General features: G+C 42.8%; 1 protein-coding gene across 1 annotated transcript in view; it reads right to left on the bottom strand.

The window, feature by feature from the left end:
- Positions 1–1,508: 1,508 nt before the first annotated feature.
- pygmb (phosphorylase, glycogen, muscle b) overlaps positions 1,509–11,414 on the bottom strand; it is a 19,749-nt gene continuing 9,843 nt past the window's right edge. The window contains exons 8-20 of the mRNA XM_071478229.1: positions 10,615–10,758; positions 10,293–10,385; positions 9,336–9,482; positions 8,947–9,110; positions 8,730–8,844; positions 7,946–8,047; positions 7,716–7,863; positions 7,571–7,629; positions 6,304–6,445; positions 5,923–6,130; positions 4,499–4,633; positions 3,405–3,471; positions 1,509–2,683 (exon numbers count right to left, since the gene is read on the bottom strand). Of these exons, the coding sequence (XP_071334330.1) occupies positions 2,534–2,683; positions 3,405–3,471; positions 4,499–4,633; positions 5,923–6,130; positions 6,304–6,445; positions 7,571–7,629; positions 7,716–7,863; positions 7,946–8,047; positions 8,730–8,844; positions 8,947–9,110; positions 9,336–9,482; positions 10,293–10,385; positions 10,615–10,758 (1,674 nt within the window). The 3' untranslated portion in view covers positions 1,509–2,533. The remainder of the gene's footprint in view (positions 2,684–3,404; positions 3,472–4,498; positions 4,634–5,922; positions 6,131–6,303; positions 6,446–7,570; positions 7,630–7,715; positions 7,864–7,945; positions 8,048–8,729; positions 8,845–8,946; positions 9,111–9,335; positions 9,483–10,292; positions 10,386–10,614; positions 10,759–11,414) is intronic.

Below are 11,414 nucleotides of genomic sequence, written 5' to 3'. Positions count from 1 at the left end.
GGTCTGGGGGATCAGGCGGAGGAAACAGAGACCACAAAGGGGGGAACAGGACTTTAATATGATAGATAGGAGGGGACAGGTTGTGACAGACAGCTATCAATCATGAGGATGTGGGCGGGGCAAGAGGAGCAGGTTTAAGGCCAAGTGCAGGGCCTCAAGTGAACTGAGACAGATTACAGGATGTTCACACACAGTGTATTTATTTGTTCATTAATGTAAAGAAAAGGTACAGTTTCAGATCATCTTAATTTTATTTTCTCATCGATGGAGTATTTTAATGTCCAGTTCTGATGGAACCAAATACCTGCTGTGTACTTCCGAGACAGTGAATGATGCTCTATATTATCACCCCCCCCCCATATGAATATGATACAGGTGATTAGAGGGTGCTGCTGCACTGATGCCTCATCTTGAGGTTTTAAATCAGGTAATATTGTGCCCACGTTGCGCAAATTTTAAATTTGTGTTTAGTTAAGTTACCACAAGCTAAGTGACAGCAGAGGACGGTGGGTCGGGACGGGAGCACTCTGTGCTGTGTGTGATGGGAACTTAAAGGCAGCAGAATTTTACACATAATGTACAGAAAATGGAAGAATGAAAATCCAGCCCCGTCTTCAGGCCCAGATGCTGCAGTTATTTATCATTTCACATCAGCTCAGGCTTCTCTCATCTGCTCACACTGGAGTTTAGGAACAGATATGAAATCTGACTCTGAAGCCAGTGAGTTCATCTCTGAATAATTAAACGATTCCATAGCATAATGCAATAATAACACAATGTTACCACTGTTCTCATTTGAATTTAATTCTGCAGAGAATGAATCTGACTGTAGTTATGAATGAATAATAAATATCAAATAAATTTCTCTTACATTTATTTATACAGTAAACAATCAAAGTCATTTAAAGCCTGTCTTTACTCCAGGAGCTTTGGCCCCCTCTGGTGGCCCTCAGTGGAAGGAAATTCAGGTTAAATTTTCTGTAACGTTTGTGTTGCTCCTCCACTGCTCTCAGCTCGTTGCTTCATGGTTCAGTCTGAATGTCTCGGCTGCCGTCCATGGAAGAGAGATGGTTAGAAGTTTATGAAAATAAAGAGATTACATTCCTGGATATCATGCTCTGGAAAATTAAGCTTTCTCAGTCTCCTAAAAACAAAATCACCACAGTCAGGTATGTGTAAACCCACATGGTCTCTGATCCTCGGTCCTTAACCTTAAAGAGATGCTGTTATTCTGAGGTTTGTGTGTTTGCATCTTTATAAGACTTTGATCTAAACTCCACCTGGATGTGGCTCTGAAAGACAACCTGATCCAGCTGTGGGACTTTATCACACAACTCCCACATTACGTTCAAACCAAGCAAAGACTGAATTCACACACAGCTGCTCCCACAGGCAGCAGGGTTAGAGCAGCTCCTCTCTTACCTGGTCTGAAAACAGATCAAACTGATCCAGGTCCTCTCTGCTCTTTTCTGTGGGTGCAGGTGCAGATGTGAACAGAGACACAAAAACTGTTTTCAGTCATTTATTGACTATAGAAGAAGAGAAGCTCTGACAGTTAGCTCCAGTGTAGCGGACAGCTCTTCCTCACAGGATGCTGCTGCAGTACAACAATCAGTCTGATATCCACAGTTTCACAGACTCATCCTATGTTAAACGCACACAGCTACACTACAGAGGACACACACCCTCCAGAGATAAATTCAGTCACTTAGGTTTTAGGCAGAAGAGGCTCTGTTATTTTCTAACACAGGGACAGATGAGACAGACACAAACATGCTGAGGAGGTCACAGGTAAACGGATACAGGGCTCACCTGACCACCACTGATAACACAAATACATTCAGCAAACAGCAGGAAACAAACACAGACAGCGCAGTGACACATCGATATGAACATTAATCTGCTGTGAGTATGGAGACGTGGCCTCCTCCCAACACCGGCCAGTCACAGTGCAGCTTCTCTCTCATGGAAGACACGGGCTGGTCCGGAACCAACACAGTTCTGAGGTTTATCGGCATCTCTGCTGGGTTTGAGTAGCCGTCGTGGCTCGGAAGTAGAAGGGGAATGTTGACAGAATCACTGCTGTGTGAGAACCAGAGTGTGGAAGTCCAGGTCCAGTTACAGACCCTGATATGACACGCAAACATTTTGACTCCACAGTTGGTTGATGTTTGACCTTGGATTTTCAAACATCAGTGGTGAGGAAATTTTGGAAAATAAGGGGAGCACTATGATAAAAGTTCAGCAGCTTGGAATCATGGGAGTCTTCAGCTGAAAGGCTGACATGGAGATACAAGGTTTTCACTCAACAGTGAGAATATGCATTGCTGGTGCACAAAGGGAAAACAAATACAGATTCAGGTTAAGCCCATTTCAGTACGTGTTACTGTCAGATGAAGTGGAAGTCATAGAGGATATGTGGGATCAGTATAGTAAAGAAATGCCACAGTGCACAGTGAGAAAGCTACAGGGTGGATTCTCTGGCGGCCGGACCACGTGGCGGCTGCAGAGAGGCGGAGGAGGCAGATGTGGTTTAACGAGGATCATCGGGAGCAGCGATCTTCTCCAGACTGGGCTCCATGCCCCAGATCTCCCTGGCATACTGGGAAATGGTGCGGTCGCTGGAGAATTTACCACAGCCGGCGATGTTATGAATCACCATCTTGGTCCACTCTTTGGGGTCCTGTTATAACCAGAGGGGGGAGGACGTGGGGGTATATATTAGTATAATTAAGTACAGACCCTAATAGTACAGTATTTTTATTTATGTATTTATTTATAGTAGATAAATCAGCGTTAAATTAAATGATTAAATTATCAATTAACTTTTGCTAAGGCTAACTTCATTCACCAGCTGTTAGTTAGCTGGTAACATAATAGTGTTGTAATGTAAAACCCATGTCAAACAGTTGACCAGGTATGATTTGTATGGCTAAACAGTAAAGTACTACAATAGTATCATGTTTAGTATAATACAGTACAGAGTACAGTATAGAACCATATAGTATAGTGATCTACATCAAATAATATGCTTATTACTAAGCAGATCGCTTCGGTCAAGTCACAGCGGCCCAGTTGCAGACATGGTACAATCTATTCTTTAATTAATTGTATATTGCCAAATGTAGCCTACATAATACAATAACCGACACACACTCACACCCACACCCACACCCACACCCACACCCACACCCAAACAAAGTGTACCCCAGTTACATGTCTGGAAGTCAGGCAGTACTTTAAATGCCCCCCAATCAAAGCAGTCTAGAACCGGGGCTGGTACAACAGACAACTGACAGGACTGCACACGTACTGTATGAACAGGAAGCTGAGAGGCTGCAGTCATGACCATGACCTATTGACCTAACAGCTGATCGTCAGGCTGTGCTGGCAGACACACTGACCTTGTAGAGCGCGCTGACCTTCTCCTGGCATTTGATGTAATCTTCATAGTCTGCAAACACCTTGAACCTGCAGCACAGACACAGTCGAGATGATTCTTCAGAGATTTGACAACAAGAGTTTTATTTCAGAAAGATTAATTTATACTTTTATTATGATTTCTATGATGATTATGCCTCAGTGTCAGGTTATCAAAGTGTTTATCCACTGACAAAGTAACTGGTTTGGATCTTACTCCAGTCAGATTTCTGAGAGACAGTGTCAGTGAAGTTATTCACTTGGTCAACAGGTAAATTCACATGTGATCTGAAAAAGGTGAGTTATTCCTCTTTTATTGAAACTGTAGATCAGATGTTGAATTAATGGCCAGAATTAGGTTCAAAAACATCAAAGGTTTTTCTTGTGTTTGATACACAGGGTTTGATCATTCTGCTGTAAACTGGTTTACTGCCTCCATTACAGGAAGTAAAGTCATTTGATTCTATCAGAATCTAGAGATATTACACATGGGGTCCCACAGGGGTCTAGTTTAGGGCCCCTTCCATTTCATTACAGTAAGGTCCAAGTCTACAAAAAGAACAATTATGGACAGTGAAACGGCAACAAGATGAACTGATGATCAAAAGATCCACAAAGAAAAACATCCGTCATCACCAAATTATCATGTGTATTATTAACACAATATCCATATTTCATTTTTAATATCACGGTTATCAACAATGTGGAGTAAATAATGTTTCCAGAAGCTCCTAATTTTACACGAACACAGGAACACAGTCAGTTATTACAATGAGAGAAGCTTTTAAAATCGTCACTAATTTATACAGGAATTATAAATTACCTGTTTTACTACAGCCATTTTGTTTTTGTTGTACTTATACTTCTGATGTTATTTTTATTAAACTTGTGGTGATGTATTGTTTACATGTCTGGTGTTTCCTTGTCTTCACTACAACACTTTATTCCTTGGAGTTAAAATCAGCAATACATACATAAATCACATAATCAAAGAAGTCAAAGTCTAATTCAGAGTGGGTTCATTCACATTCATTTGACCCTGGGTATGTGTCAGCATCAGCATCAGAGCGTCTCCTACCTGTCATGGTGCATCAGCATATTGACGAGGTCTTTGAAGAGGTCGGGCTGGCTGGGGTTGAAGAAGCCTCCTGAAATCTGGTCCATCGCCTGCTTCAGCTCTGGGATACGGTTGTAGTACGACACAGCATCATAGCTGGAGACATTTATCAAACATTGGGTTAGGGATTGTGTTACTGAGTGTGTGCAGCTTTTCACTCTTCCCACTGACACAGTCAGAGAGAGAGAGAGAGAAATGACCTATACAATCATATTTGAAAATAACCAAACACAAATCTGACCCACGCGACACAATGGCTCAAATGTGACCTGACAAAACCCAATAGTTTGTCATTGTGTGGCCGGTTCATGTCAGGGAGCACAACTCTAACATGGAGACTGAAGGAGGATGCTGCCAGCTTAGCTAGCAAGTAAAAAGTGTATCTCGATAGCTAACAAGCTAAATGTACATTTAACAGTGTAAGTACAGACAACCACAGGATTATTAACGTTACTGTGACTTTAAAACTACAATGTCTCACTGTATTTCTTTTAAAACGTCTGTGTAGAACAGCTTGGGTGTTGGAAAGTTGACAGCACAAGGCTAGCAGCTTCCACTTTTGTCCTTTGTGTTTATAGTATGGTGACTGGACTTCCTGGATTGTCTGGGATTGTTTTCAAGTTGGGTCCCGAGCCCTGACAAATATCTTTAAAACACTAAACTGTCACAGTTTTCACCACAATTAAAATAATAATCAGAATTGTACTTGTTTTCAGAGCTTACATAGATGTTTACCATGTTCTGTCTCTCTCATTATTACCTAACCCAACATAAGGACATAAACAATGTGTCTGAATTCAACACTGATTGGTCTGTATGTGTGTCAATCAGTGTGCCATTTTCAAGGCTGCTGCTAGCATCATGGCCTCTGAGGCTGGCGGCGCTTTCTTTATGCTAACAATTAGCTGTCATGCTGAGGAGACAGACGGCCTTTTCTAAAACACTCCAGGACAAAAATGGTGCGTTCAAAGCGTCCATGGTGTTGAAATACTCTCTCAGTAGGTCTTCTAAGATCTGAAATAAGTGTCCCCCATCCTGATGAAAACACCAATAGTGCCTGCATAAGCGTGTACATGAGGACGCACGTGAACGTGTGGTACACTTAACAGTCCCAGTTTGGGGTATTTGAAAATATGGTCAACCTCTCCACATAATTCTCCTCTTAACAAATGAAAAGTTAAAGTCACCAGTGATACAGCTCAGACTCCTCCAATACAATAAACTCAGAGGTTTACTTGCAGCCTCATCTGTTCTATTATGACCAGTAGCTAATGGTGGCTAATGTTAGCAAATTTAAGCTATTACAGTCCAACTGTTCAACACTCGTTCATATACACAGTCTGTCATGTTTAAAATCAGTCCTCTTACATCGTCATGAGACTCACCCCTTCTTGTCCAGAGCCTCGACGTCGGGCACCCTCATGCCGAAGATGAAGAGGTTCTCCTCTCCTGCCTCCTCTGCCATCTCCACGTTGGCTCCATCCATGGTGCCGATGGTAAGGGCCCCGTTCAGCATGAACTTCATGTTCCCGGTGCCAGAGGCCTCAGTGCCTGCTGTGGAGATCTGCTCCGACAGGTCGGCTGCAGGGATGGCTGCATGGGGGGGGGTTACAAAGATACTTACGAGGGTTCATCACTAATCTGACCCAGCTCCAAGACAGTGAGCTGAATCATTCACTATGAAAATCAAATCTGATGTTTGGTAAGAGTTTAAAAACTACAAATCATATAAACAGCCTCTGAATAAGATTAACAGCATCTGTTACCTTTCTCAGCCAGAGTGACCCGATAGTTCTCCAGGAAGATGACCTTCAGACGGTCCCCTACCACCGGGTCATTATTGACAATGTCTCCGATTGATGTGATCAGCTTGATGATCATCTTGGCAGTGTGGTAACCTGGAGCTGCCTGGAAACATGGACCATCACATTCAGTAACACTAAAGACAAACTGAAAGGCCCAAGTACAGCTTATTCACACAAAAGGTTTTATGAATGTGAGAAGAAAAAAATCTGTTAAATCAGGTTAATCTGGGTAGAATCAGACTCTTTAGTGTTGAATTTACATTATTAAAAATTAAAGTTTTTATTTGGAAAGGGAAAAGGTCAACATTTTGGGTAAAGATGTTTAGTTGCTTTCTTTCTGCACAACAATTAGCTTAGCTTAGCTTAGCATAAAGACTGGAAACAGTTTGTTCTAAGTTTAAAAATACACTTACAAAAACAACACACGTGTTAATAACTGAGCTTTACAGGTGTTAGTAATGAATAGACAAACAAAAATGGAAGAATTACGGTTTGTTTTTGTCAAAACAAAGCATCAACTGAAAACATGAAGCTAAAAGCTGCAGTTCCTCTAGTGACCACTAGAGTCTGGCTCCAACAGTGAGTCAGTCCCCATAGACTCCCATGTTAAAAAGTCCAACTTTACAGCAGAAATAAACATGTTTACAGCCTGGTACAAAAACTGTTCTGGTCTCTAGAGCTAATTTCCTCCTTCATGACACCTGTACGGCTGAATTTTATAGAACTCACCTATTTACATTTTATTAAGGACTGAAGTTCTAGAGAATCGAGGGCGTGGCCTCTTTGAGTGACAGGTGAGTGCTGTCACAGTTAGCTAGATGCTAGCTGTCTGTTAGAGGTCAGCTGAGCTCCAGTGTTGGTTCCTCTTTCATGTAAATAGCAGACATATAATTTGACTTCTTGTTAATTCACTAACATAACAATGAGGAAGTTACACACACGCTCCACCCCTTTGACCATTTTTGGATTATCTGGGAGTTAGGGGTGGAGTCAGGCACTGCCAAGATGGCGACGGCGGAGCAGCTCACTCTGAACTTCAGAAACCTGTGGGTGATGTCACAGGGGCTACGTCCATCTTTATTTACATTCTAAAATGTAGTCCCCTTAAAACCACAGTTCATCCATCCTCCTGTGTCTCTACAGTGCAGGTGACCAGATTCAGCTGATCAGTACAGGTTCTGGTTTTGGTTTGCAGGGACTCTGGCAAACTATAGAGAACACTGCTCACCTTTCCTCCAATCATGACGGTCCTGGGGGTCCAGGACTTGTTGGGCTCCTTCTTGATGCCTTTAAAGAAACAAAAGAAGAGATTACCGTTTGAATCCATACATTTTGTGTTTCCTGAGAAGCTGTCAGCAGAAGAAGAAACTCACGGTTGTACAGTGTGATGATATGGAGGCAGTTGAGCAGCTGCCTCTTGTACTCGTGGATCCTCTTCACCTGGATGTCGAACATGGAGTTGGGGTTGATCTTCACCTTGTAGTGCTCTTCCAGGTAGGCGGCAAACTTCATCTTGTTCTCCTTAAAGTTGAATCCAAGCAGAGCAGATTAGAAACAACCAGAAAATGACATCATAACCTGTTGTCTTCCTGTAAGCTCTCACCTGTTTGACTTTGGCGACATCTCGGATGAAGGCGTCGTCATCCACAAAGTCCAGAAGCTTCTTCAGCTGGTCCAGGTCGCGGATGTAGTCCTCACCAATCCTCTGCAAGAAAAACAGGCCAGTGAAGCTGCATCCCCCAACTCTAATGAGTTCTTCTTCTGTAGTTTTAGTTACTGACCAGAGACTCTATCATTTCTTATCTTTAATTTTCAGTTGCCTTGATAAGTGTAGCTTCCACATCTGCAGGGTTGTAACACCCAGTTTTAATTATTCTGTTCTGTGAGTTTGGCTGTAAACACTACAATACCCATGAATCAGCCACACTTTTAGGACGATTCAAGCTAATTCAAAAACTGATCCGGAATCTGAGAGGCGTGTGTGAACTTTAACTTCTGCTCAGTGTTAGTGACACACACGATGATATATTAAACCTGCATTAATCGATTTGTTCGTCCACTTAGGGGCAGAGGGACAAGTAAACACAACATTGATACATTATCACTTTATAAAGTTGTTATGGTTAATGTGTTAGCAAACAGGTGCACATTTACACAGTGGACACAGTCAGTTGATTCATCTTTAACCTCTGTAATTGGATGTTTCTCATCAAAATGCCCCCAGGGAGTTGTAGTTGACTTTTCTTTACATCTTTATGTAACCTTATCTTTTATACTGAGTTTCATGCCGTCTAATCTTTGGACAGTCACCTCACAATGTCAGGACTCTGAATGACCAAACTAACACCTCTCACTTCACGACTCTGTATGAACAAGAACAAACACACCTCAGCAATGACCTCAGCCAGACCAGGGTTGCACATGACCAGCCAGCGCCGGGGTGTGATGCCGTTGGTCTTGTTTTGAAACTTCTGAGGGTCGACCTCATAGAAATCCTTGAACCTGGCGAAGCATAGGAGGGAAAAAATAAAAATAAAAAAAAATTTAACAAAAAACCTTACAACATCAAAACTTCAGGCTGAGGAGGAGACAACGTTTTCCTACACTGTGTCTTTGATGATTTCAGAGTGGATACGAGCCACTCCGTTGACAGCATGAGATCCCACAATGCACAGGTGAGCCATGTTGATTTTCTTCACGTCCCCTTCCTCAATCAGCGACATCCGGCGCAGGCGGTCCATGTCGCCAGGGTAAAGCTTAGTGATGCGCTGGATGGGTGGAGAGAGGAGACATGAGTCACTCACAGAACTCTTTGTGATGTAACTGAGAACAAACCCCTAAAAAAAAAAAAAAGGGTTATACATTCATTCAGTCTCAGTCTAGGTTCTGCAGTTTCTACTGAGGTCTTATCAGAAACACACCGACTTTAATTTCATATTTCTTTCAGTACATGAGAGATTTAAGGATGTCAGCGACTGATACCACCCCCATACCTCCAGGTGCCTTCGGTTGATCTCATAGATGATCTCCAGGTGTCGAGGCAGGAGGTTATGGAAGAGGTCGACGGGCCAGCGCTCCAGGGCCTCAGGTAGGACGGTGTGGTTGGTGTAGGCACAGGTACGAACCACGATGTCCCAGGACTGCAGACAGAAGGGGGGACAGGTCAGACAGGTGGGTTAGAGACACCTGACATCATCACACAAACACACTAGAGTCTGAGAGAGCAGTAACAGAGCCAGACATGAACCTGAACGCAGTTAGTGTCACGTCAGTTTACCCTGATCACACATGTTGGCATCTTGTGACTGAAAAAACATCGACGTGACCGAACCCAAACATCATTTCTTAAGTTTTGTCTGAACCTGGTCTGACCTGGCTCAGGTTTCCACCCTCTGATACACACATGTATCTCAGACTCACCACAACAGGAAACAGCTGGAAAAGGCAACAAAGTTAAAATATGTATATTTAGTTTTTTTTTGACAAACGACAAATAAAATTTACTTTGTGTAGAAAATGACAGTGTTGTCTGACTTATAAAAATCTGTGGACCATAGTTTTAATTTTTCTGTAGCTCTTAGAGAAGATGATTATAAGAGTGAGTTCAGCTGCTCACTTCCTGTCACAGGGTGTGACGTGTCACTCTGCTGTGGTTTGACGTGCTGCTGCTGCAGAGAGGTGGAGATGCTACACAACCAACCACAGAACAATCCAGTTCACATGCAGTAGCTGAACTTCTTGTGTGGCCCGAGTCCAACACCACAACAGTCATAGTGTCATAGGTTCACAATACCTTTGAGGACAGTCGGTCCTCAATGGTATTAACTGCTGACCAAAGTCCCAACCCCGCCTACTTTCACACCTCCACCCTCCTGACCAGCCACTGTGTAAAGCTGTTAGATGATCTGACAAACACTGTCTGTGTGTGACTGCTGCTGAAATCCATCTACCTTCTCCCAAGTGAGCTTCTCAACGTCCACCAGGATCCTCATCAGCTCAGGGATGGCCAGAGCAGGGTGGGTGTCGTTCAGCTGGATGGCCACCTATAGACCAGACTCACACATTACCAAACATGGCCGACATTTAATAGTTTAACAGCTGTCATCTAAATCTGATCATCACCAAGAACTGAACAAAACTTCATTGAAATCTGTTGTCAGTGTCTCAGAAGCTAAGAAATAAGGACAATAGAAAGATTGGCTGGTATACTGATGTACTGTCATTTGTAAGAAAACATGATTTAATATGATATGATGGGATGATGGATCTGACCTTGTCTGGCAGTGTGGAAAGATCCAACCGCACAAACTCTGTGGAGCCAAACTTGGAGGCTTTGAATCGACGGATGATGTCTTGAAGAGTTGCGGCTACGACAAAGTACTCCTGTTTGAGACGCAGCTCCTTCCCTTCAAAGAACTGAACAGAGACGGTACAGAGAGCTGTTACAACCACCAGGACATTTTAAAAACGTGTTGCTGATATCATGGCTGTACAGGTCATAGCCGTCTTTCTGGTGCAGATAAAGATGCATTCTTTAGCCACTTGGGGGCAGCAATATTTCACAACAAGCTAACAACATAACAGGCTAGTAAATACACAACCAGCAGACACGGAGTAACATTTTGAGTCATGTCTGTGTCCACCTGATAAATACAAGTCCAACCTTCGGTCTCCACCAGATCCAGAGTGAATATCTGGCTCTTCAGCTGCTAAATGCTAATCCTGTGTTAGCTTGCTAGTTGCTAACTTTGTGCTGTTTGGTGCTGAGTGTGTGGTGAACAGTGGGTCCACCAGGGCTTTTCAGCTAAAAACAGCCACAGCTGTTGTTTTTAGTTGATGAGGAAATAATTTGTGCATCATTAAACAAAAACAGAGAGCTAAAAGAGGCTAAAGGGCTCTGAACCACAGAGCTGTGATCATCTCATGTGGGTTTATCACCACAAGTGGCTGCTTTCACATCACATGTAGGAATTTGATCAAGACATGTTGAATAGTGGAGCTTTAAAATAGCGAAGTGACAGGTAATACTTTAATGTTTCCTTTGGTTTGTGCTGCGTCATAAAAACTCATTA

This window comes from Trachinotus anak, unplaced genomic scaffold (assembly GCF_046630095.1).
Source record: "Trachinotus anak isolate AG129_WGS33_773 ecotype Australia unplaced genomic scaffold, CSIRO_AGI_Tana_v1 ptg000005l, whole genome shotgun sequence".
Taxonomy (NCBI): Eukaryota; Metazoa; Chordata; class Actinopteri; order Carangiformes; family Carangidae; genus Trachinotus; species Trachinotus anak.
The sequence above is the reverse complement of the archived record's forward strand: the minus strand, read 5'-3'. Positions and strand labels throughout refer to the sequence as shown.